At 38.3% G+C, this 25,564-nt stretch overlaps 1 protein-coding gene across 6 annotated transcripts in view; it reads right to left on the bottom strand.

Annotated features, from left to right (window-relative positions):
- Positions 1-25,564, bottom strand: part of acot7 (acyl-CoA thioesterase 7) — a 116,599-nt gene that overhangs the window by 87,212 nt on the left and 3,823 nt on the right. For 4 of the 6 annotated variants that reach the window (XM_036579000.1, XM_036579001.1, XM_036578997.1 and 1 more), the window contains exons 2-4: positions 21,333-21,450; positions 16,756-16,912; positions 460-551 (exon numbers count right to left, since the gene is read on the bottom strand). In XM_036579000.1, the coding sequence (XP_036434893.1) occupies positions 460-551; positions 16,756-16,912; positions 21,333-21,450 (367 nt within the window). Of the gene's footprint in view, positions 1-459; positions 552-16,755; positions 16,913-21,332; positions 21,451-22,351; positions 22,494-24,879; positions 25,156-25,564 lie in introns of those variants that run through there. The other 2 variants (XM_036578999.1, XM_036579002.1) reach the window with 2 other exon arrangements.

The raw sequence follows: 25,564 nt of genomic DNA, 5'->3' as shown, positions 1-25,564 counted from the left end.
ACTCATGCCTCACTAGTACTGTGAGCAATGCTGACAGTACAAAACCCCCACGTATGCTCTTAAGAAGGCCACTGCAAACCATTTCATTTCTCTGCTATCACAAATTCAGATAGTCACACACTGAAGCACAGAACAGAGACAATGAGATTTCTGAATAAGACATGCTCAAATAAATTATACACACGCTAACCTCAAAACAGAAAAACTGCGTTTTCACATCACACATTGTAAAAAAAACAGTGCTTTGAATTTACATGAAAAAAGGGTCTTAAATGTACTGCAGCCACTACACTTCCTCTTGTAAGCCTAATTCTCAACTGCTTTCTAATATGTCAAAGCAAACTGACAAGGCATCACAATTTAACGTGGCACTGCAGTTTCATAATAGTGTCTGTTCTGTAAAGGTACCTAAAAGGGAAACAGAAGATGCATTAATCAATATGATACAATGGGTCTTACCTCAATTGGAGGGACTTCAATAATTTTGTCCACATTCTTAATTGAGAGGGGCACGTACCACAGAGTTGCCTTGTTGGTCACCTTCTTGGAACCTGAGAAAGAGGTGCATAACTTACAAAGAGGCATATTTTGGGCATAACGACAGACAATAGAGCTTGAAATATCTGCCCAAACCCAATAGGACACAACTGCTCATATCCTCTTCAGTTGGGTTTTGACATCATTTTCCAAATATGTGTTGGGCATGGGTCGGATTTAAGTGTCATGTTTGGGTTCTCCTAGACCACCTTTGCATTTCCCCTACTTTAGTATTTCTTCTTAATTTATTCTTCCCCCTTACATTCATAATCTTAAAAGCTGGCAGGCTACTTATGTTGTTGACAGAATTTAGCACACAAGGCCCATGCTCGTGAGAAAATAGATGTGAGGTAAATACACAGCAAAATCAATTCAAGAAAGTGCAGTCTAGTGCAGCCAAAAGGACGTTTCATTTGTTTGTGATCTAATGACGGCTGTTATTGTCACTACATGGTAATTTATCCCACAGTGTCTCTAGAAATACCAAGTTTTATTTGTGCTTTGGATGATGATGGGCAAGATCGGGTCAATTTTGGACATGGTTTTTTATATTGTCATGTTCATACTTTCAAGCTAGAAGGGTCAGGGTCAGGTATGGACTCGAAGCTTAATGAAGAGGATCAGCTTAGGTAAGACCAAAGTTTCAGGTCAGATTAGTTAATACCTAAAAAGAAATTGAGATTTTGACCATTTTTATAGATAATGGTATATCATATATCATCATACTGTTTACATAAACAAGTCTATTTGAGATAACTTGACCCAGTTTGAGGCAAGTGCGACATTTTAGACATGCAGTTTGCACAATGCTACCCGTCTGGTATAAGCTTCCATTACTTGTTAGCTATATTAGCCTTCAACATTCAACTCAGTCTCCACCATCTATGTATTATTTTAGAGTTTTTAGCAACATTAACAAACAAAAGTGATGAGAGAGTATAGTGGAGATCGTGAAGTTTTGCAATATAAATAAATGTAATGTCATTACGCTGCTTATAGTGAACAATGCTGCATGTCACTGTTGCTTAAAAATGATAGAAACAGATGATTAAAACAACAGTTAGGACACCATTGGGGTCATCCTAAATATAGGAAATTTTGTCTAGTTAGGATGCTTCTATAATACGGTAAGATTATGAACTCTGTAAAAGCTACTCTCCTGAATACAGTCCTAACTGAAGCTGTCATAGTGATTGAACACTAACTTAGAGTAAGGATGTTTCCAATCAAAAATTCCATTGGAAAACCAATCAAAACGAATATGTCCAAGCTCAGCAATACACTGTTTAAAGGGCTTTTAAGCTAGTTAGTTAAATGAGCCTTTAGACTTTTTACATGATTTAGTAAGGAATCATAGCGGCAATAGGCAAACTGAGAGGGTAGTAATGCTGCCAGCTGACCAACTTCCATTACTTGTTAGCTATATTAGCCTTACTTTGGATGATCGATTAAATTCAGGGTAAGGAGAAAATGGTGTTCATTTGAGTTTTGGCTAAACCATCATTTTAAGTATACCTCCCAGTCCTCTTTGCAAGACCAAAGCTTTATCAAGCCAATATCCAGTGTGTTCTTAAATATCCCTCCCTACTATCTCCATCATTTCACTTCCAAAAGAGTCGCAGATTTCAAAACCGTAACGCCCTGGGCTCAATAAAAGCAATTTCGACTCTGTAAAGGGTTGTCCTGAGCCACTCGGAAACAAACCCATCTTCCAATAAATTTTCAGCAAAGTGGGTTGCTAGCTGCTTAGTGTTACTTTAGTTGTCATGGAGACTTCAGCATCTCCAACCGAAGCTCGTTCGCTCTCTCCAAAGTGCAAGTGAGGCTATTTTGGGTAGGCTGCATTTATGTGCCACTGGAGTGATTTCAGGGAGAAAAAGCGACGTGCGAGTGCTGAGGAACACTGTTATGAACCTTTCACACTGAATGACTTAAGATCAGATATTACAATAATAAAAAGGAACAGTGACAGATTGAAATGTACACATTAAACTGGAGCCTTTGCTTTTAGACAGTGTCATCTGACACGATACCTAAAGCACTGGCTATGTGTACCACATGTACTACTATAAATAGCTGCAACTAAGGCAAATTTAAGTAGAATAAAAGGGGGGATGTTGGCACAATTGTCACTCTTTGCTGTATAGTAGGCATAGCATGCATTAGGATAACCCAACTAGCAGCTGAACATCTGAAAAACCAGACACTTTCAATGTTAGAAAATAAGTAGAGCCCCAATACAACAAACACTGCATTACAGTTGTGTTAATTAGTATGCCTTTTACTATGTGTGCAGTGTACAATATAAAATAATCCTGATCATGTGGATCATCAACCCTAGTGTCAATGTGCCAACCACCCCCATCAACATCAGATCATACATTTACTTCAAGTTAGACAGAGTTACTTACTGCTGACTTTCAAATTACATATTAAAATATAGCTGTTTGATTAGCATATTTTGAATATTTCTATTACATATTTATCCACTATTATGTATTTTGATTTAACAATTACCACAACATTAACAGACTGTCATGTTTAGAGCTCTTGACAAAATGGATGAATGTTGGTCAAGAGGGTAGTCATTTTAATATCACATTTCGGTAAGAGTTCCTCCTGTTAACCCAGAAGTTAACTTTATGCCCTGTTCTTTCCTATATAATGTAAAAAAAACACATTTCAGCTCATTTTTATCAGCAACTCAGTGTCCTGTTTATCCTGCTACCAAGGCCAGATAACTTGCCCAGTAACAAGTCAGCACAGACGTTTGAGGGCTTAGTGTCTAGAGTACATAAGACCTTGAACACCAAAACAAAACTCTTCTACAAAGAGAGATGTAATACAATAATCTTACATTCCACTCACTTGGAAAACTCTATTGAGTTATTGCTTAAGCAAGTACCTCATCATCCTCTTCCTGCAGAGACAATGGAGTTTTCTACTGGACACACATATGTTTGAAGAGCAAACGCTACACTTTTAGAACTAGAAGCGTGCAGATAAGACAACTGCACTCAATCCCCGAGAAGCACAAAAGGCACAGGCTGCAGGAACCACCAGGCATATTCCGTCCACATATAAAGCAAAACATCTTTTAAATTTATGGAAGAATGTTAAGGAAATAGGCAAAAAATCAAATGTAGCCAATTTTTCACTTACCCTAGATGTAATCGATCACTCAAGGAGTTTGGAGTCCAAAATTTGCTTCTTTATTTTAAAACTGAAGCTATTTTGCTAACAAGCACTAGAACCCAATAGTCACCCAAATAGCCCAAATCATATCTGTGAAAATACATCACCAAAACTTCTTTCAACCTTCTCAAACTGTATCCAGGTCTTCAGTAAGGTCATGCTGACCTGCTGATGTGATTTAGAGCACAGTATGACAAACTTCACTTCTAAGGGCAGCCATTTCAGGGGCCTGATTCACGAAAGCTTTCTTCAGAAAAAAATGAAGAAGGATCAAACACTAACAATTCTTGTCAAAAAATTAAGAAATTCTTATAAGACAGTCTTTTCTTAAGAAAATCTTTAGGCTATTTGTCATGTAGACTATCAATATCATGTTATTTTATACAAGTTACCTTAAAATATACTAGAGCTGGGCAATCTGATAATATTTATTGTTATCGTGATAAATGTCACAATATGTTACAATATGCTTTTCTTAGTGGATCGCGGGTCCTGTCAGTACTTGAAAACACTCCCCAACTGCACGCTTTATTATAACGACAGCATAATTTGCCCTGTTTCATTGGATTTAGTGCAGCGCAGTGTATGAAACGTTAAATACAAATTATTATATTCAAAGTTTTGGATGTGTTTTTAAATTTGGCTGTACTGTCTGTTCCAACTTACCAAATGTAAGAAAAAATATATATTGTGACATATCATGTGTTGTAAAAACATCTTAAAGTATTGTGATGTTACATTTTTGCTATATCGCTCAGCTCTAAATATACCATTTTTACATTATCCAGTTATTCAGTCTCATCACATCAGTGTCTGAGGACAGCAAAAGGAAGGTAAAACAAATCGAATCAAATGTTGAAAAAAGAAAACAGCAAACAAGAAGTACAAGTAATGGCAGAGGAAATGGCTGCTTGCAGTTTAGTTCATGTTTATAGTTCACAGTAAATTATATTGGTCCAGATTCATAAAAGGCACTGCCAGATTTAACGTGACACTAAAAGCAAATAGTGTGGCGGTAACACGTTTGCACATTCAAAACCAAGGATTTAGTTGGCTCATTATTGAGTTTTAGTGTTTGTTAGCAATTTTAGCCTCACTGCTCCAGTTCTAAACCAAAAAAATGGAAAATTTGGAAAGTGGACAATTGTCCACTGACCATTCAATTAGGAATGGACCCTTTTGCCTTCTCAAAAAAATTGTGTATTAACATAAAGTGCTCAGACATTTTAAACCATTCTATGATGACAGTGTTCTTCTTTGACCAACTAACCTCTGGATTTCATTTACCAGACAAGCTTTGATGGAAATCCCAACACTTGTTCCAAGGCCACCACACCAAAGAATATAAAGGAGTGAAGAAAAAAAAACACAACAGCGTGCTTGTCTACGACAGGGTGACACTACAAAAATAGCTCGTTTCTCTTACAGTCAGTCAACACGGAGCAAATTATTTCTGAGCTGAGTCTGACTGTACAGAATCAGCGGAAAGTGAGAGATGAATCCTGACAGGCCGCGTTTGGGAATAGCATTTGCATTTTTACACTCCATTCGAGGCATCCAGACAAGGCCGGTTGCCATGGCGACCACGCAGGGATCCTGCCGCTACCATGGTGAGAGAATGGCTCCTCTAATTGGTTCCCGCGGCAGCTTGTCTTCTGCTTCCACATATGAGGGATATTTACATGTCTTCAGCTGGCAAAGACCGGTCGGCTAAAAATAGTCCGTGCACAGTGTGGCGGACAGATGGAGGTTGGATATCAATGCACGCTTTCCTTTGCGTTTCGAACTTCTTCCGGTCAACGCCATGACCTTTCGCATGGAGATGTCTAGCAGAGAAAGTTCTGAAAAACTCTCTGGTCTTGTGATGGCTCAGTGCATCTCAAGAAGTGGGGAAGGGGAAAAAAAAAGGAAATTAATCTGGCACTGCAGCTGTGACTAAGAGCGTAATTAGATGAGCTGAAGACCCGCCGGAGAGAAGGTGTAGTTCTCTTTGGCTGCCTCCACGACATCATTATCTTCTTTCACTTGTTGCCCTCGAATATTAAAGCGAGAGGTTTTTCTCCTCTTGATGTGGCCTTGGTGAAATTAAAGAGTCCCGAAAGTAGGAGCCTCTCCCAAGGCGTGAAGCCCAAACTAATGAATCTGTGGCTTGTTTGTAACACAGGTGCCTTGTTCTCCAACAAGAGGCAGTAGGCCCGTCAAAAGGCTCGGTATGCCTTTGCATGAAATCGTTTTTTTCTTGCTGCAAATTAAGAAATAAGACCAGTTTTGCTAATGTAAAATAACACTTTACTAATAGTTTAGGTATAGTTGTCAGTTATCAGCTGTATGTTCATCAAAGTGTCTTCCATGATATGATGAGCAGGTTTAGACCCACGCAACCGACCACAAAAGCGTCCACTTCCCTCAAGAATTTTTAACTGACCATTTCAAATGCAATCGAAAAAATAAATAAATACAGGAATAAATAAATAAAATCACCCAATGATCAATGTGGCCTATCAAATCACTTAACGTGGCCTATATATAATCACCCAATGTAATAAACTCCAAAATAATCCTAAAAGTTTCTGTTTGTAGCCATGTATGTAGGATGGATGAATTTCACACAATCAAAAAGAGAAACATTTTACATTCACTTACAGTGAAAACAAATAAACATTTCTACACTGTAAAAAAAAACAAACTACAATTTCTTTACACTGTCAAAGTGCTGTAAAATGTAATGGTCAGTAGTTTGCTGTTCCAGTTCTTTTAAAGGTTAAATGCAAATGTAAATTCACAAAAAACCTTTTTATTATGGTAAAATAGTCTATGTCAGAATAACTAGCTGAACTACTGAAACTGTCGAACTACAGTAAAAGGCATTAAAAGGTGTTTCTATGAATTAAAACAACTTACTTTACAGATTTTTTCATCAATAACTAAACGTACTTGTACTGTAAAGTAAGTTTTGTCTGCTGGACTTTTTACTGTTGTGTAGTGCATGCCCTTCCTGAAAAGGGACTATTTATGTTGTTCATGTAGCTGTCTGTTAGTTTAAGTTGTGTATACATGTTTTTTTTGTTATTTAGTGTTGGGGTCTGTGGGTATTGCGTGTATAGGCTATCAAAATGTCCTACTTATGGTTTTAAGCAGGGTGCTTCCTATAAATATGTGCTACAGGCAGCTCAATGTGTCCCAGCAAGGCTTCTGTAATATGGTGAATCCAATGAAGCCTCATTATACAACACCCTCCCAAGTTCTACAAGGAGGTAAAAATGAACTTTATTTATTTTCTGATATAGGCAAACGTTAAGTAGTGCTATGATGTTGGGTGTTACAGGAACTGTGAGTTCGCAGTTCTGACTGCATAAAAATTAAACATTGTATTTTACTCAGATTTTATGCATATGGTGGTGTGTTTTTATACTATATTATACTATACTATTTTATACTATTTTATAATTAGATTTAAAAACTCACAATATATCACCTAGCTTACAGTATTGCAATATATCACAATATATAGAATCGTAACTCAGGTATCATGATATGTATCGTATCGCAGGTTCTTGCCAATACACAGCCCTACCACATACACTGCTTTCTTGCAAGATAGATAAATATACTGTGTATGCGTCCAAACAAGTTATTGGAAACAGAACATGCTCAACATTTTGTCTGATGTTAATTTATCATGCATTTGTGGCTCCAGAATTGCCAGTCAAAGAGATTTGAAAAAAAGTTCTGCAAAGTTCTGTAGGTGGGCCCACATTTCAATCCCCCACTCTTAATTCTACATAGCCTACATAGTAGTTTCATAGCACTTTTCAGAATTAATATTTGTAGTGCTCTTTTCACTGTACTTTCACTGAAAACAACACGTGATACACTACAATGTGTACAAAATGCTAACGATAACAGGAAAGAATGCACATACCACCCGTATTTTCAAAGACCTGCACTGGCTACTTCTATCTTTTACTTTTTCTAAATGTCTTAGCACCTGCATACCTCAGAGAATATCTGTCTGTTTATGTTCCAACATCTGCAGATAGTGGCATTCTGCAAATATCTTACATAATTTACAGAAAGAATGGAGAGGCCTCACCCTATTATTGTGCTTGTGGAACTACAGGACTCAATTCTACCTTTAATTAGGCATTTATTATAACTTTTTGCCACATTTTATGTTTTTTTTTCTTCCATTATGCCAAATTCAGCAAATAAACTCTGCAAAAATAAAATAAAAATGTGTTCTCTAGAATGCCCTAACATTTGCATACGATTGTATGTTATTGTCTCAGTTTATCTTAATTAGCATTCAACATTTATTTATTCATTATGTTCTTTTACTATTGTTGCTGAACTCTGTAAAGCACTTTGATCTGCTATCTGTATGAAAAGTGCTCTATAAAGTTTCTTCTTCTTATTATTATTATTATTTTTATTAACTGAATAATATGCTTACAGTATAAGGAGTTAAGTCACAGACAAAAGCGGCTTAGATGAGCGACTAGCAGTGACCTCACAGGAAGAGTTTGTTGCCAGTAGACTGAGAAAATAGTTGGCTTGTTTAATATGTTAGGACATCGCATCACCATCTCCATCAGAGTTTCCATTACGCCTGCCAACTATGTGCACACTGCTTTCAATCCTGCAACAATGCTCAACAACCTACACTGTGGGTTCCAGCAAAGGGAATGATTTCAGATGGTGAGGCAGAACAGTACAGTTTCTTTACAGATCATAGCGCTTTTACAGCTTTACATGCATGCACATGCACACACACACACATGCACACACACACACGCACACACACACAAATACACAAACACACAGACACAAATAAACACACAAACTTGCACACACACACACAAACACAAACACACAGACACAAATAAACACACAAACTTGCACACACACACACATATGCATATACACAAACACAGACACAAATACACACATATAAACACAAACACGCACTCACACACGCATAAACACACAAACACGCACACACACACACAAATACACACGCCAACATGCACACAAACACACCTATATGCATATACATAAACACAAACCCACAAAGACGCATGCACAAACACACATATGCACATACACAAATGCACAAAAACACATAAAAGCACACAAACACACACAAGTAGATATGGACACACACAAACACACATGTGGATTCATCGTGCATCAAAAAACACATGCACACAAAAACACACCCATAGGAATATGCACACAGGCACACGTGCACACACAAACATATACACGCACACAAACACATATGTATTTGCACATACACAAACATACACAAACAAACATGCACACACATACAAACACGACACAGGCACACACACACAAACACACACATACAAACATGCACACACAAACAGGCAAACACACACACACGCACAAATGTGCACACACACATGCCCCAAAGGCTAAAATCAGTGTCACTGTCTACTGATCCTGTAGAGCTTGTAGTACAGTAGTAATTAGCACAAGCTCTGCTGAACCTGAATATCTTTCTTTGGTCATCAGGGAGGTATATTTACTGTGTGTGTGTGTGTGTGTGTGTGTGTGTGTGTGTGTGTGCACGCACGTATGTGAGCGTAATGTGATTGGAACAGTTGACTTGTGGTGGTCTCTGTGACATATGGCGAGTAAGAGTTTGTAAACGCTCCCTGTAAACACTTTGGATGTGCTTTCTGAAAAGAGTTAATTAATTCCTATTTTAATTAAGCTCTGTCCAGAAGCCACGGTCAGCTCCTCATGTGGGCATCTGTTACTTTAATCTCGCACACATTCCTCCTCTTTCTCTGGCCACCGTACTTATTCATGTGCTGCTCTAACAACACGCATGTATTGTGATACAGACTGTATATATTACAGTACATGCATTTACATAAAAACACATGAGTAAGTATCGTATTTTATTCTAATACATACAGCACTTTGCAAAACTCAGAGACCACCTTTCATTTATTTAACTTCCACTCAAAACAGTCATTAAGATATTCCGAACACATTCCTGAGGAGATCAGACATGAGACTTGCACAATGAATGGAAACGTCAAAGGAAAATGCGTGAGAAATTATTGTTATCAATTTCATTTTAATTTAATTTAACTGCAATGTCTGATCACTGCAAGATAACATCTAGCTTGGCCTATAAAGTCAATTCAAATTGCTATACTCATTCTGATTTTACACGAAACATATTGCTTTATGCCGCTTAGAAAGCAAATGTGAGTCTATAAGCGTGCGCGTTCATTTGAGCAAGCACGTTTGCATAAACACATACGTTCATATGTGTTCACATGTATGTGCGAAAGCGCAAGCAAGTGAGAGCTACAGCGAGAGAGAGAGAGAGAGAGAGAGAGAGAGAGAGAGAGAGAGAGAGAGAGAGAGAGAAATGGCTCAAATGTGTCCTTGCATTTTGTGACTTTGCATGTGTGTATTGTGCGTAGTTGTTTGTGTGGAAGTGTGGAGGGAAAACTAAGGGAAATAGATGGGGGTGGAGGGGGGGGTGCCCTGCGGCCACAATCATCACGGCCCCTGCGTTCGGAGCCAGGAGACCCCTAAGGAGTGTGAGTGAGACGAGGCTGACAAGATTTGCCCTGACTGTGTATGTGCGCATATGTGTGTGTGTGTGTGTGCGCAGTTGTAACCAGGAAAGGAGTCATGTGATGGCCCTAAGCCCAGCCCCAGCTCTCTCTCTCTCTCTCTCTCTCTCTCTCTTCACACACACACACACACACACACACACACACACACACACACACACACACACAAACTCACACATACACACACCCTTTAACAGTGAGTGTGTCATACCAGGAAGCAGGGGTACATGGGCATTTTTTCCCAGTATTCAAGAATACAGCTGCTTTGCATTTAAATTAGCTATGTAGCACTAAAAAGCCTTTACTGGCTGGATATACTGGGTTGTGTATTTATACACATGTCAGTGCTTATAGGAAAACTCCAGTATTATTCAACCTATTCTCTGTCTACTGCATCTGTACCACAATCATTTCAACATGTTTCCCTGCACTTACTACAATAACCGAAAACCCATTGATTCAAAACATACATACAACAGACGCTAACTGGCAAATGCTGAGGCAGCTTCCCATTGGCTTCTATCACAAGTGTTTATTGAGTCAATTTCTGCCTATTCCCACCAAACAAAGGAGAAAAAATTCACCTATGTTTTCTGTCTGACTTCTCTGTTTCTGGCTGTGGTATCTCAAAAGTTTGATTTAGAATCTCAAAATAATGACATTTTCTCAAAACCTTTGACTTAGTATCTTGAAATAATGACTTTTCTGATAAGTTGACATATCTAGAGATTGAGTTGTCAAAATTTCTAGAAAGTAAGTCAAAATTTTGATTGTTATTATTATTATTAGTCCTGTGTATCAAGTATCTCATTTTTAATAAGGCAGGGAAATAGGGACAAAGTGGGTACAGCATGAGACAAAGAATTTTTGCTGTAATTGCATTGTATTGTAATGCTGTTAAACTTCACATATTAAATAAAAAACCTGAAATTAGAATAGAAGGTCAAATTGTCAAGTTAGTCAGTGTTTCAACACAGTAATTCAAGAAAGTAAATCATTATTTCAAGATACTAAGTCAAAATGTTGACACACTGCTGCCAGAAACAGAGAGAGTGAGAGAAAAAAAAACATAGGTGCAATTTTCCTTCCTCTACCTGGCAGGAATGGGCCTCCAGATTAGACCGAAAAACGCTGGAACATTCCATTAAAAGACCTCCTAAGGGCAGTTGACTCATTCTTTGAATGTTGCCTAGTGGTTTGGTAGGCTTTATTTATTTAGTAGGCATCTCAAGCTCCTGAGAATTGATTAGTAGAGCTATTAGAGCTGATCACAGAGCACAGGACATATTTTGAGAAGAGCACAGCATGTGTGTGCATGAAGGACATGCTGAGCATCACAGGCTAACCTACAAAAACAATGTGTGATTTTTTTATTTGTAACCTCATGTGTGCGTATGTTTGCACATGCATGCAGCCGGCTGTAACATTCATTACTAAACGCACACACATGAAACAGAAGGTGACGCTAGCGTTAGCTCCTGATACGTAGGAGAGCATTTGGAGCCTGTGTGTGCAGGTGCTGCTCTGGAACTGTGGCCTGCGCGTGTGAAGTGTGACACTAAACTAACATGACAGCGGCACATAAAGTCTGCTCCCGTTCCTCGCGCTCCCCTCTGGCACAGCAGGAACCCTTAAAGGGGCAATGCTGACACAAGGCGGGACCACCCAGTAATGCAGTGCTAGAAAGCCCAACGACAATTTAAGAACAGCGGGACTGATCCCTGGAGTGACCATCAATGTACATTATGAATTACATGTATAATCATATCATGTATAGTGAAAAGTATCATCACTGTAACCAACAATTACACCTTGAATGATGTAAAGCAATATTAATGGGAGTTCTAATGAATCTCAGCCTTAAAAGTCTATTTTTTCAATCTTGGTCTAAAAGGGCTTTTAATTCTGTTTGTTATCATGTTTAAGGCAAATGTGATGTGGCCAGAATTTCTTAGAACAAACACTGGTATATTGTTTAATGACCAAAGACATAATCTAAGCTAAAAGCCAAGAGAGATTAAATTAATTCTACAGCTTTTCATGCATAACCTCTATGTGCTGAATCGTATTGTACAGTCAATTACCACTGACAATCATTTCAAGGCATTTTTCTGTACTTAGTAAAAGAACAGAGACTGAAATAATACTTTGATTGACGCAACTGCCCATTATAAGAGCACAAGTGCTTACAATAGACTGATGCAACTGCCCTTTAGTTTCTATTATAACTGTGTTGTGAGTCAAAAGGCTCTTCTGTTCTTTTCTACGCAGGGGTGAGTGGGGTCGGTCGGAACAATTTTCACACACGTCATAATTCAGAATATATCCCAGGTATACATTAGCAGCAAACAAAAACTGAACATCTTGGCTAACAAACAGACGATAGTAACATTAAAAGAGTATAATTTTTAAAGAATGAAGTAACAAAACAGAAATAATCAGACATCATAATTAAAACCAAAAAACAAATATAAACTTTAAATGATTTTTTCAAATCAATTAAACATTAGGAATTCTTCTTAATTTATTCTTATCATTGGCTTGTATCGAACAGTGGTGGACAAAGTATGCAGCTCAAGTGAAAGTAGGTATGGGCTGGACGACTTATCTACCGCAATGTTCTCCTATCTGGCCTCCCTTTCAAAGCCCTCACTAGGTTACGGTATGTTCAAAATGCCTTTTTAAAGAAGAATGATCATACCACCCCTATCCTTTAGAGTATTCACTGGTTACCTATTACATTCCGTGTTCAGTACAAAGTTTTTACATATAAAGCTCTGCATGGCCTGGCTCCTCAATGTTCGGCTGAGTTTCTTCATATATATGTCCCATCCCATACTTTAATTTGGGACTTCTTCATGTCCCAAGGTTTAAATTGACTTCCATGGGTGGTTGATCATTTAGTGTAGTAGCTCCCAAATTAACGGAATACTCTCCTGGACTGTTGACACAAGACAGGTTGGATCCATGGATTAATGCTGTTGGCGAACCTACCATCTGTGTGCCTCAGCAGAAATCAAACCAGGCTACATTTTTCCCGTCTTCAACGGTCCAGTTTTGGTGAGCCTGGGCCCATTGCAGCCTTAGCTTTCTGTTCTTGACTGACAAAAATGGAACCTGATGTGGTCCTCTGCTGTTGTAGCCCATCTGCCTCAAGATTCGGAGATGCTTTTCTGCTTGCCACAACTGTACAGAGTGGTTATCTGAGTTACCATAGCCTTTCTGTCAGCTTAAACCAGTCTGATTTTTTTTTTTGGAAGATGTTTTCTTCTACAGAACTGCCCGCCTGGCCCCAAAAATCATGGCGCCAATCTGGAACCTCCAATCATGCCATGATCACCGAGATCACATTTTTCCTATTATGATGTTTGATGTGAAGATATGCCTGGAGCTGCAGGTCCCGCTTGACTTTACACACTGCTGTACACGATCGGCTGATTAGATAATTGCATGAACGAGATGGTGTACAGGAGTTCCTAATAAAGTGCTCGGTGAGTGTATATCAAAATGAAGCTGACTGCCATTTCGAGTAACTAAAATTAGTATATTTTTTATATCTCGCCATTAAACATTTGAATACTGTTAGAAAAGTTATCCCCACCTGAAGAGGTTGTAACATTCAGAGTTCCCCATACTGACCAAAAAGTTAGCATTGTGCCAACAAACCTCTGTGCCTGTTCTAACCTACACGGAAACTTGTCAACATTATTTTCATAGTATAGGACTATATGCTACAGATGAGAACATCAACAGTGTGGCATGTTTAACTTGCACTCCTAGTTATTTATAAAATACCATATTTCATCTTTACTATCTAAGGCCTCCACAGTCTACTTCATATCCTCAAGGCTGCTGCTGACTTCAGCAGGATGATTAGTACGATGTGGAGTAGATTTCAGTCAAACTATGACTTTCCATCTAAGGCCTGGGCCTTGTTTAGGCAGTGGAAAAACTATAAATCACAGTCTGGCGCTGAGGCCTGAAAGAAAGACCCTTTTCTTAGGACACTTCTTCGTCTGTTGCTTAATGTCTGTCAAATGTCTCCATCACTGAGCGTGCCAGTATCTTATTATAGCCAGTAAGTAAAAAAAGAAGACCATTTTGGTATTGTCTGTATACTCAGAGTTTACAGAGGTCTATGAGCTGTCATTAAGGGAATGCACCACTCCCAAAATGTCAACGCTGCTCATAATAAATGAATGCTAGTTATACAGCTGATGCACACTGACTCCAGCTTTGCTGATATCTTTTCTTGCAAGGAGTCCTTTCATATTCCCAATGACATCATTCATCTTAACCTGGAAGGACCCACCATGGTGTGTCTTTGTCACTGCCTGTTCCTTCTAATGTTCAAATCGACTCTGTAGCTCATCCCTGCCGCGGCAGCCCTGCTTCCTTGACAACTCTGTTGCTGTGGTAACGCTGTGCACCTTGGGGATACCTCTTTTGTTTTGTCCTAATATGTTTGCTGCCTTCCCTTTCCTTCTCTTTAACTGCCACTGATTCATTATCCCCTTCAAAGAAGTATCTCTGAAGGTAAGAATTTGTCATTTTTAAGAGAGCTAGCCCTGCTCGTGGTTTTGAATGGGTCTATATTTATAATCATAACAGATTCAGACTCAGAGATTAGAATATGAGCATAATTGCTGGCAAGTTTGTTCATAATGCTTTGGTACCATCTTGAGATGGACTGAATCTGCCTTTCTGAGTTGAGAAAATGTGTGAACTGTTCAATTTTAGATTCCAAGCTTTGGTCTACTGAATCAAGCCAAATAGACCTTTCATTCTGCTCTGATTTTGCTGAAGCTGAGTTGAGAAAAGAGCAAAAAGTCAAGCCATTTTATATAGTATTAGAGAAGTATTAAATTTTGTACTTGAAAAGGTTCTTTATAATTGTCCAACCAATAGGTTTTTACAGATTTCATTCTGCACATATGACTCCAGAAGAAGTAAATCAGTAAATCTGGAACGGACAGCATCAACGACCAACTGCTTTGTGGGATAATTTTCAAATCCTGTGATTCATCCACTCCACAGATGATTATGCAGTTCAGTACAAGACTGCCAATCAGCCAAAGCTAGCTGCAGATTTGCTGTACCAGTGATGTTCTACAGTTCAGATCAGGTCAGACTAAACTCTACTTGTATCAAAGCAAACAGACTTTTAAAGACATATGTAAACTAGAGAAAAAAACAAAGCGTGTTTACCCAAAAGTACATTCAAGTGCTATCAGTCGTTCTTATCTTGAATACCTTCATAGCCTCCCCTATTCAAAAGCTGGCTAGTACTAATGATTTTATCAGATTGTTTCTTGTAATGAATTTAGAACACGGCAAGGTAGGTGCAGTCAAGACTCTTCTCTACATTTCAACACACTTCATCTGTGTAAAATTGAGGCACTTATTTTGTGTGATCTGCTCAGAAAAAGTGTCGTATAAAGTGTGACGCATAAAACTACCAAGTGGTTCTAGCCAACATGAGCATCTGTTAGCTGATGTGATGGAATTGGCAGTTAGAATTCTCCTCCTGTTGGGCTGCCCAATGGCATTGTCTGAGCGGGAGTTTGAAAAGATGCAGCGGCTGGTTTCAGTGAAAGCACATGTAACACTTTACTCTCTCAGCTTGGTATCATCATGTGATGGAAGAAACCCTAGTTAGTGGGTGGGAATGACTAAAACTTGCACACTTTTCAAAGTAGGTATCACTTAGTTCTGTTTTTAGATGCACCAGATGATGCTTTTGACAAGTCTGGCAAAGAAAACCTTAAAGTAAGCATTCTTTATCTTGGAAAACATGCATCACTTCTAACATCTTTATCTCACCATTTAGGTGACAATCAAGCCTTTCCTGAATACATGCAATTTCCCATCAAAATATACATCCAAAATATACTGTACATACACAGCCATGCTTGGATTTACATTTAGGCTTGGACTAACTTGTAATACTAGTAAAATCTTTTTTTATTCTAGGCTTAGGCCTAATTAGTCTGGAATGAAGTGTATAGAATATAGAGCTGGCCAATAGGACATAAATGTAATATCACAATATTAAAAAAAGTATGCATCCAATTATTTGTATTCAATATTTTGCATACTGTGCTGCACTAAATGCAATTAAACAGGACTAATCAGGCCCCCTTTGTAATGGAAAGTGTGTTTAAAGTATATATATATATATATATATATATATATATATATATATATATATATAAAAGTTTATATATCCAGGATATGCTCAGGAAAACACCAACAAATATACTGGGATGTCGCTAACATCACGTTAGCGTTAATATTGTTTAAATGTTAATATAATGTTATTGTCCAGCTCTAATAGAACACTCAGTTAATATATAATCAGCACACTGAGAGGAGGCAGAATATTCTCATAGACACTAACCTGTGAGGATGTTTTCAGACAGAACATTGACCTGAACTTCCACGGAGTGCTTGGAAGTGTAGGTGATCTCAGCGCTTACGTGGGCCACCTCACCAATGAACATGGGGTGCAGGAAATCAGTGCGTTCCACTCGAGCCAGGGCAGCCACGCAGCGATCCTGCACGGACAAACAAAAAGAAGCTTATAACTCCTCCTTCAGGTAACTGTGTTTGAATGAACTTGCCTCTACTTCTTTGTATTATCATGTTTACAAGTAAACCAATCAATTGAAGCTTCAAAAAAAAAAATCATCAAGTACTCCGTAGGTAGATTAGTTGATCTGGCACTGTTATTTTAAATCAGCAAGAAACAAATCCATACGTGGCTCCTACAGATATGTTAGTGTCGCCATTTTGTCAGTTTAAAAGCAGAACTTTATAGTTGCACGGCACCAGTTCTGTGTTTATGTCTTGGTAACTTTAAAACTGCTAGGCAAAAACATGGGTATGCAATTAAAGAGCTAAACAGAATCACAACAGTGTGAATGCAGGTTTTAAATGGCCAGTGTTGCACAATTTATGGCTGTGTGCTGTCCTCTAGTGGCCAGAGCTAGCACTGCACTTTTTGAGGCATCCTAAATGAGCAAATATTTAGATGAAACAATCTTTCTTTTTGCATAATTTGAATTTTTTATCAAAAACAACTAAAGCCAAGTAACATTTTGACAAGGATGTTTCCAGCGTTTCTCATTTAGGGCTGTACAGTGGATCCTTTTCTAGACTGAACTCAAACTTGAGCCATTCTGAAGGCCATTGTCGAATGGTGAAACACCACAGATGTAATGCTTTATAATTCAGAATGATACAGTGGTGTCTCGATTCAGTACATTTTTCGATACAGTAAAAACAAGGACTGAAAAAATGCTTTTCATTAATCTGTTAATGTTTCCATTTTCAGTGTATTAGAGCATTCAACATTATAAAAGCACAATTTATTAAACAAAAGCTGTGCTTTCTAGTGTACTATAATGCCCTCAAGCTAATATGCTAGCCGCAGGCTAACACCCTAGCCACATGCTAATATACTTGGTGTGTAACGATTCAAAAAAATTCTGAATTTGATTCAATGTATTACAGTGGTGCCTCGATTTGTAACATTCTTTAGTACAGCAAAAATTAGTGCCTTACATTAGTGTTTCAGTTTATTAGAGCGTTCAGTATTATAAAAGTACAATCATTAAAACAAGCTGTACTTTGTTTTCTGATCTAATATTCTAGCCAGAAGCTAATATGTTGGCCACAAGCTAACACACTAACCACAAGCTTACATGCTAGTCACAAAACAACAATTCACAAAATTCAATTTAAACCATTTTTTTGGATACAGCAAAAATAAGAAGCTGAAAATGTGTCTTACATTGTTTTTATTCGGTTTTTTTACAGCATTCACCATTATAGAAGTATAGTAGAAGCAAAAGCTGTGCTTTGTATCTTTGCATCTATTGCTCCCGCCACAAGCTAATGTTAGCCATAAGCTAATATGCTAGACACATGCTAACATGCTGGACACAAAATAACGATACTAGGGGTGAAACAATTCCCAGAATTCCTAATTTGATTTGATATGGTGTCTCGATATATTTTTGATGTAGCAAAAAAAAGGAGCAGTTAAAAAGGCACCTTACATTAATATGTTTATGATTCAGTTTATTAGAGCATTCAAAATTCGAAAAGTACAACTGAAACAAGCTGAGCTTTATATTTTTTATATCTATCTATGTATAGATTTTATACATTTATCTAATGCTCTAGCCAGAAGCCATGTTAGCCACAAGCTAACACACTAGCCACCAGCTAACATTCTAGTCAGAAAACAATGATAGAGGTGTAACAAATCACGAAATTCAGAATTCGATCCAAAACAGTACAGTGGTATCTTGATTCAATACATTTTTCGACCAAGGAAAAATAAGAAGCAGCAGAAAATGCATCTTACATTATATCTTCATGTTTTTATTTTTAATTTATTAGTATTCAACATAAAAGTACAATAACAAACAAGATCTGTGCTTTAGCGTCTTAATACAACACTGTGTGTATAGATGTAGCATGCTAGTCACTATACAATATGGTATAGTTTGATACACAAGATACATTATATTGTTATATCCCTCCTAAACACACCTCAGCCTCCAAAACCACAAACACACACCGCAATGACTAATAGCCTTTTTACTGGAAATAAACTGAGCTCCACCAACACCACAGCGGTGTTAAAACACCATGCAAATGTAACTGGAATTTCCCCACAGCAATACCATTTAGTCACACCAGCAGTGGCTCACTTCCTCAGCATTCAGTTAAGCAGCAGAGTCTTTCTTAGACTATCGTCTCCAAGGGACAGGAATGAAACCTTACTTTTAACCTACATCTCCTTGCATGTACACTAAATCCACACTCTTTGTGTCTGTACAGTACCTTGTTTTCTGACATTGAGTGAATTTATATGCACTTAATAATCCGATCAGTTAGCTGATTAAATGGTCATGTAAACAGCACACGCCCATTTCTTAGATTGGATTAAGGTCTAGAAATTTGATTAAGAAACCTGCTAAAGAGCTGGATTTCAGTTTAGCAATCAGGTTTAAGTGCATGCATACTCTTACTCTGATTTCTTTTGTTTTTCTCAGTCTGTGCATGTGCAAAAACAGACTGCCATCCTGTAAACACCAAGTAGCGTTTAACACAGCACCCACAAGTCCAGCAACAAATCACTTTTGGATCGATGTTCTTCTAGATGATATGCCTTCATATTTTCCTTAATCTTCCAGATGATGTATATTCATATTTTCTGTTAAAGTCTGATGTATCGTCATATTTTCCACAAAAAAAGCACCATGATGTTTGAGCTTTACATTATGTTTACGTCACATCTTTTTTTGTGAGTTTATTGATGGGTTGCAAAGTAGAAATCCAATTACTGCCCGACTCATGTGGACCCAGAGTTTTCCCGTTATCTGATTACCCAAGAGCATGTAAACGCGCTGAAAGAATTACATCATCAGAAAAAAAACGTTTTCCTAGTCTTTAAATAAGCAATTCTCACTGTAGAGATTACTATGGCACCATTGTAGAAGGGGTGTAGGCATGTTTAAAACAGATGTGTCTTTTTCAGCTCAGTGCTGTAACATATTACTGAGTTCATTTGCTCTGTACTCCAAAATTCTTCTTATATAAGCTACACAAATGATGCACTAGGTGTAAGACAAGAAGAAAGTGATGCAATTAGGCATTGAAGATATAAAGCAGGTGCAGAGCACATCCAGATGGTCGTTTTCATTGATCTGAGAGAAGAACTGAGCCCAAACTAGGGCTGAGCAGTACTTTGACAAAAATATTATAAATACAAGTTCTGAAATATATGAAATTCAACAACAGGATTTTATGTTATATGTTATAATTTATGCTATAATACCGGATGATATTTAATATTTAATAAAGTTAATGATCCCTTGCTTCCTGAGTGCTGGTACTCCCTGCTAATAGAATGTCTTACAAACCTGCCATACTTTGTTTTCACTGGACTGTTAAGGCCCATTTGCATTAACATTTATGTATTTCAAACTCAAAGCAATCTGAAGCACCCAGTAAATGATGTACATTGCAATTACACTGTCAGAACTGACTGAATATCGTAACTAAAAATACACAAAATGCAATTAAAAAGCTAAAAACAGACTGTTCGACTAAGGGGACACTGCTACTTTATGGGCATTACAGCAGAAAATTATTATTAACACCAAAATTGAATGCAAACATAGCAAACAGACAACAAAAGTGTTTATCAGTATTTTGTAGGTCCTCTAACTGAACTGTCAATACCTGCCTAAGACTGGCATCAACAGAACTTCGTGGTACTCGAGGGTCTTCTTGCAGTTTATAAAAGTTCTTTCAGGTTACATAAACTAGTTAGGAAGCTAACGCTAATGCTATTAGCACTTATGCTAGCCTCCACCATTGATGCACAGAATGAGTTTTGCTAGTTTTTTCACACAGAGAAAAACTGAAGCTTTACGTGATTTTGCACATCATACTATGTAAATGTAGATGTTTTTCAGTATATTATTTCAAATGGACCAAGAGGATAAGCTACCTAGCGAGCAAGGTAGCTAACAGTCAAAGTAGATGCTTTAGCAGAGCATTAAAATGACCAAAAAGACATTTACATTAATTGTGGTTGTTATGATGGTTTCAGCTGTCTCAAGAAGGTGGAAAAATTAGCTAGAACTAGAAGTTCTGTTGGTTCCCATTCAGGTCAGCACTTGTTTTTGAATATGCAGTTTTTTTTTAACATTTAGAAGTTGCCACCTGACCACCAAACCTATGAGCGGACAACAGAATATCTTTCCTATGTAGAACTGATTGCGCAAATAATAGGAGTCAAATCCATCCAAAAGCTCAAAAGCCCAACGTTGCACTTTGTGCTATCTTCTGTGTTACTACACAATATAAATTGCACAAGGGACAACGACTGGATCTCAGGCTTCATTCTGTGATTTAAAGTGTGGGACCTGCAGTGTCCACAGGACAGTAACTTACCCCGGTTTGAGTGTTGCAATGGCGCGTTCCAATGATGCACCCAGCTTCCTCAATCATTTTCAGGATTGTGCCACCATGGACATTACCCACAATGTTGGCGTCATCAGGACGCATGATCCTGAGAACACAAGAATCAATGGTTAATTATTTGGACCTTACAAAATGGACATCAGTCACGAGTCAAGAAACCCTGTATTCCACAATTCAAGTTTCTGAGGGATGAGTTAGTCGACATCATCGCATTCATGTGTGTCAAAGACAGAGGAGATGCTGCGACGATCTGTGGGAGTACAAGAACAACATTATACAGAGCACTTGCTTCTGCACTTACTACCCAGACATGGGTATGATGCTATTTTGCTTTATCTTATTATGGCTACATACAGCATTAGAAACAGCATTTACTTCAGCATGCTTAGAAAGTGAAGTTACACATTTATGATCCATCCTACAATGGAAATCAGACACAACCATGCTCAGTCTGGGAACAGCACAGCATCACCAAGCAGATCAGGTGGGCTCTGTCTTGCCCAAGACCCTAACCAGGAACACCATGTCCTTCCAGTTGTGGGTTTAGCCTGTCTCATTACTAGGCCACCAGTACGGTTCTTCTAGATACAGTAGATTACCTTTCACCTGAAGACAGTAATGAGGGTACTATGTGCTACACAAACATATCTGCTTTGATAGAGCTGGTGATACAAAACTGGTCTGGTAGCAAGCTTTTCTGAATGAGAACTAGAGAAGTTCACATACTTTGCATACTTCCCCTTAAGTAACCTGAGCCACGTCTGGAGGTTGAAAAAAACGTGAGATATTTTTAATAAATCTGTTTATTTAGGCTTCTAAGAACTATAATTTAAGTAAGAGAAAGAGCATTTAATAGAATGACAGAGGTACATGGTGCGTTGACTGTTAAAGACAGTTATTAACCGAGAGAAAACGGAAGAAACTAACTGCCCACATATGAGAGCAGTATCACATCTGTCTGTGTGTTGTGTGATGTACATATACAGTACCTGCTAAGCTGAAGAAGAGGAGCCATGTGTGGTAGCAGTCAAATCAGTCTAAAGTCCTGGGCAAGAGAGAAGGAGACTAGGAAGAAGCTGCCTGAAGCCTTTCTGAGCCGAAGAAGACTCATTCATTCATCCCTCCCTCTACTACATAACATCAGCCATGACATCATCATTTCCTCCACCACTAACATTGCTCTCACTCTGACTGATCCAGCCTGATTCAGGCCACATGGTCCTCAGCCAATGAGAGCCACCCGGCAGCAGGGGTTGCTGAGGCAACCTCTTGAGTAAGAGGAAATGGACAGGAAATGTTTTTAAAAGGGGCTGGTGCGATTTTAGTACGCTTATGATAAGAGGCGTGGAGGCACTGTTGATTTTCCTAACCACACACTGTAAACGTGCTGTTGAAGTCAACTGAAAGCAGCTGCACACTTTCACTGTCACTGTGACAATGACAAATGCAAGGGAAAGAGTGAGGATGACAATTGAGTTTGCTATGATTGCTGAGCTGCTTAACACCTTAATTTTTATTCAAGATCTTATTTTATATAGTTTTACTAGCAAATTTTAGCTAATGGAACAGCATCTATGACATCAATACCAGCTCAGCCCAGTAGGACCATCACAGTCACCACATCGTCACGTTAACCATCACAGAGGTTAAAGTTAACAAATGAACAAAAATCTGTTCCTTGTCCAACTAAACAGGCCTGGGTTTCCAAAAGCGTCTCAACACAGAGATGATTCTTAGAGTGAACATCACACTTAACACTCTTTCAATTGAGATGAACTTAATACTAATTTGCTTTTGGGAAACTTGGCCTTGGTTTGTTAGAAGAGAAAAAGTATGCAAGTAAGTCTCCAAGTGAAGCGACAACTCGGGCCACATTTTTAGTGGCCAAAAGTGTACAATGTCGTGGTCAGGGGCACCGGGGTCTTCTTCGAATGCTGATTAATTTTTTGTGGTTTTGTGTCTGAGGAAGCCTGTGCCTAAAGGCGTTTTACCGCTGCACGAGATCCTTTCATAGCACAAAACTGGAACTGTGTTTTTTCAATGGCCCTTGGTCCAGTACCAAAGGTTCCAGGTTTATGGCTTCAGTAGCTGCCTAAGATCGGTACCTAAAGGACTTGAGGGCATTCCCTTCTTGCAGCCAAAGCCAATAGGAAGTTAGTTGATTCCTTACTCTTCCAGGTGAAGATAAAAGCCCATTAAGAGCAACAGAATGTTACCTAGAACTAGAACGGTATGCTGATGTGTCGATTCCTTACTTTGTAAAAGGTGACATAAGCTAGTTAGGAAGCTACAGCTAACGCTATTAGCACTTGTGATAACCTCCACTATCGATTAACGGAATGAGTTTTTCTAGTATTTTCACACTTGACAGAGAAAAACTGATGCTTTTCATGATTCAGCACATGATTCTCTGTAAAGGGCGATGTTTTTGAGTGTGTACACTGCAGTAAATTATTTCAAATCAACCTGTATGTTAAGCTGACTAGCAAGCAAAATGGCTAATAGTCAAAGTAGATGCTTTAGAGTATAAAATGACCAAAAAGACAATTAAATAATTAATCGTGGTTATTACAACATACAATTAGCAACGTCTCCTCCTGAATAATAGTAAGCTGGCAAGAGAATGACGTAATCCAGAAGCTAAAACATTCATTCATTTATATTTCAAATCAATGGAAAGACAGGTGCATTTCACACCATCTTTTAAACAGATACACCAGCAAAAAAAGTGCACTTTTATACATTTTTCTTTATGTTTTGCTGGCCTTTTTAAACATGTAGTACGTGGTTTCATCCACCAGCATTTCTCTTCTGACACTTTCTTTGGGTCAGAATTTCTCAAGGTTTCTTGACTGGCTCCTTCTGATTGTATATAATTTCAGCCCACCTCTACCACAGCCTAGCTTAAAAGTCAATGTCCTATATTTTTCTGTCATTTTTTTCCTTGAGGTACAAAAAGATTCACAAAGTTCTCTACAACAGTATTTCTTACACCACTTCTTTTTGCTATTTTTGCTCTACCCTTAAGCATTGGGAGCAAAAATGTGCTTAGGACTTGTTTGATAACCTCTCTTCTAGAATGAGTAAGCATTTATCAAATAGATGGGTGTTTCCAACTAGTAGAGCGAGTTAACTTGTGCCAGATGGCGATCGTCTGACGTATGGGGTTGATCATTGACAGGAAATGCTTAATTTTTCAGTCTCTTCCTATTTATCACACATGAATGAAAGTCTACATTCTTATAATCATAGGCGGTGTATGTCAGATGAACAGGGATATGAACAGGCAACAACGTTGACACTGTTCTCCTAAAACTTTTTATTGTTTCCATTCTTTTTGTCATATTAACAGCTCAGTCAGTACAGAACTCCACAATATCAGCACAAAACCATAAGCCAGCACATATTTACTTCAACACACAACATTCACATCATTCGCAGGGAGTAGTCCATGCAATTTAAGCTTTTGATTTCACTTAAGCACCCCATCTAATCACAAGATTTCACATAAACCTACCTCGGTATACTGTAGTGAAGGAAGCATCTGACTTCTTTCAGAAAGATCCTGCCATTCAGCATGTTGCAGCAGAGGTTTGATCAAAAATTAAACCTAAGTCCGGCGACCAACACTCGAAGTTAAAACGCTCCATATATGCCCTTGACGTCAATTATCAGCCCGATCCACACTACCAGGTGAATTTGGTATCCGTGCAACAGCTGTGAGTGCAGAAAATGTGTGTCCAGCCCAAACGAATGTGGTGTGTTTGCTGTACTCTCTCTCTCTCTCGTGTACTTTGGATTTATTTTTGTTATTGCAATCAGCGCTGTCCTGTAGACTATACATATATATGCTACTGTGACATTATTCTGGATTTATAATGAACTATGACACGATATTCAGCCATAATTCAATATGCAAAGAGATAAATATAAGGGCAGATGACTATTGCAGACAGTGCATTATGTTTACTTGTTTAGCTCAGTTATAGGTGATCGCATCCTTAATACAATCTGATGCAGTATTGAGCCGAACCTAAAGTAACTTAGTTCAGCTAAAAGTAGCATTAGCTCAGCTCAGCAAGCTCACAAACCCAACATCATAGTGCACTTAGGATTTAGTTTCCCCAAATGCATTGTTGCTACAGTCTGCACACAATAGTCAGTTCAAACGCTCCCTCTCCCATTCCATGATCAGTGCTACA

Source organism: Colossoma macropomum, unplaced genomic scaffold (assembly GCF_904425465.1).
Source record: "Colossoma macropomum unplaced genomic scaffold, Colossoma_macropomum, whole genome shotgun sequence".
Taxonomy (NCBI): Eukaryota; Metazoa; Chordata; class Actinopteri; order Characiformes; family Serrasalmidae; genus Colossoma; species Colossoma macropomum.
Note: the sequence above shows the minus strand (reverse complement) of the source record. Positions and strands in the feature narration are given on the sequence as shown.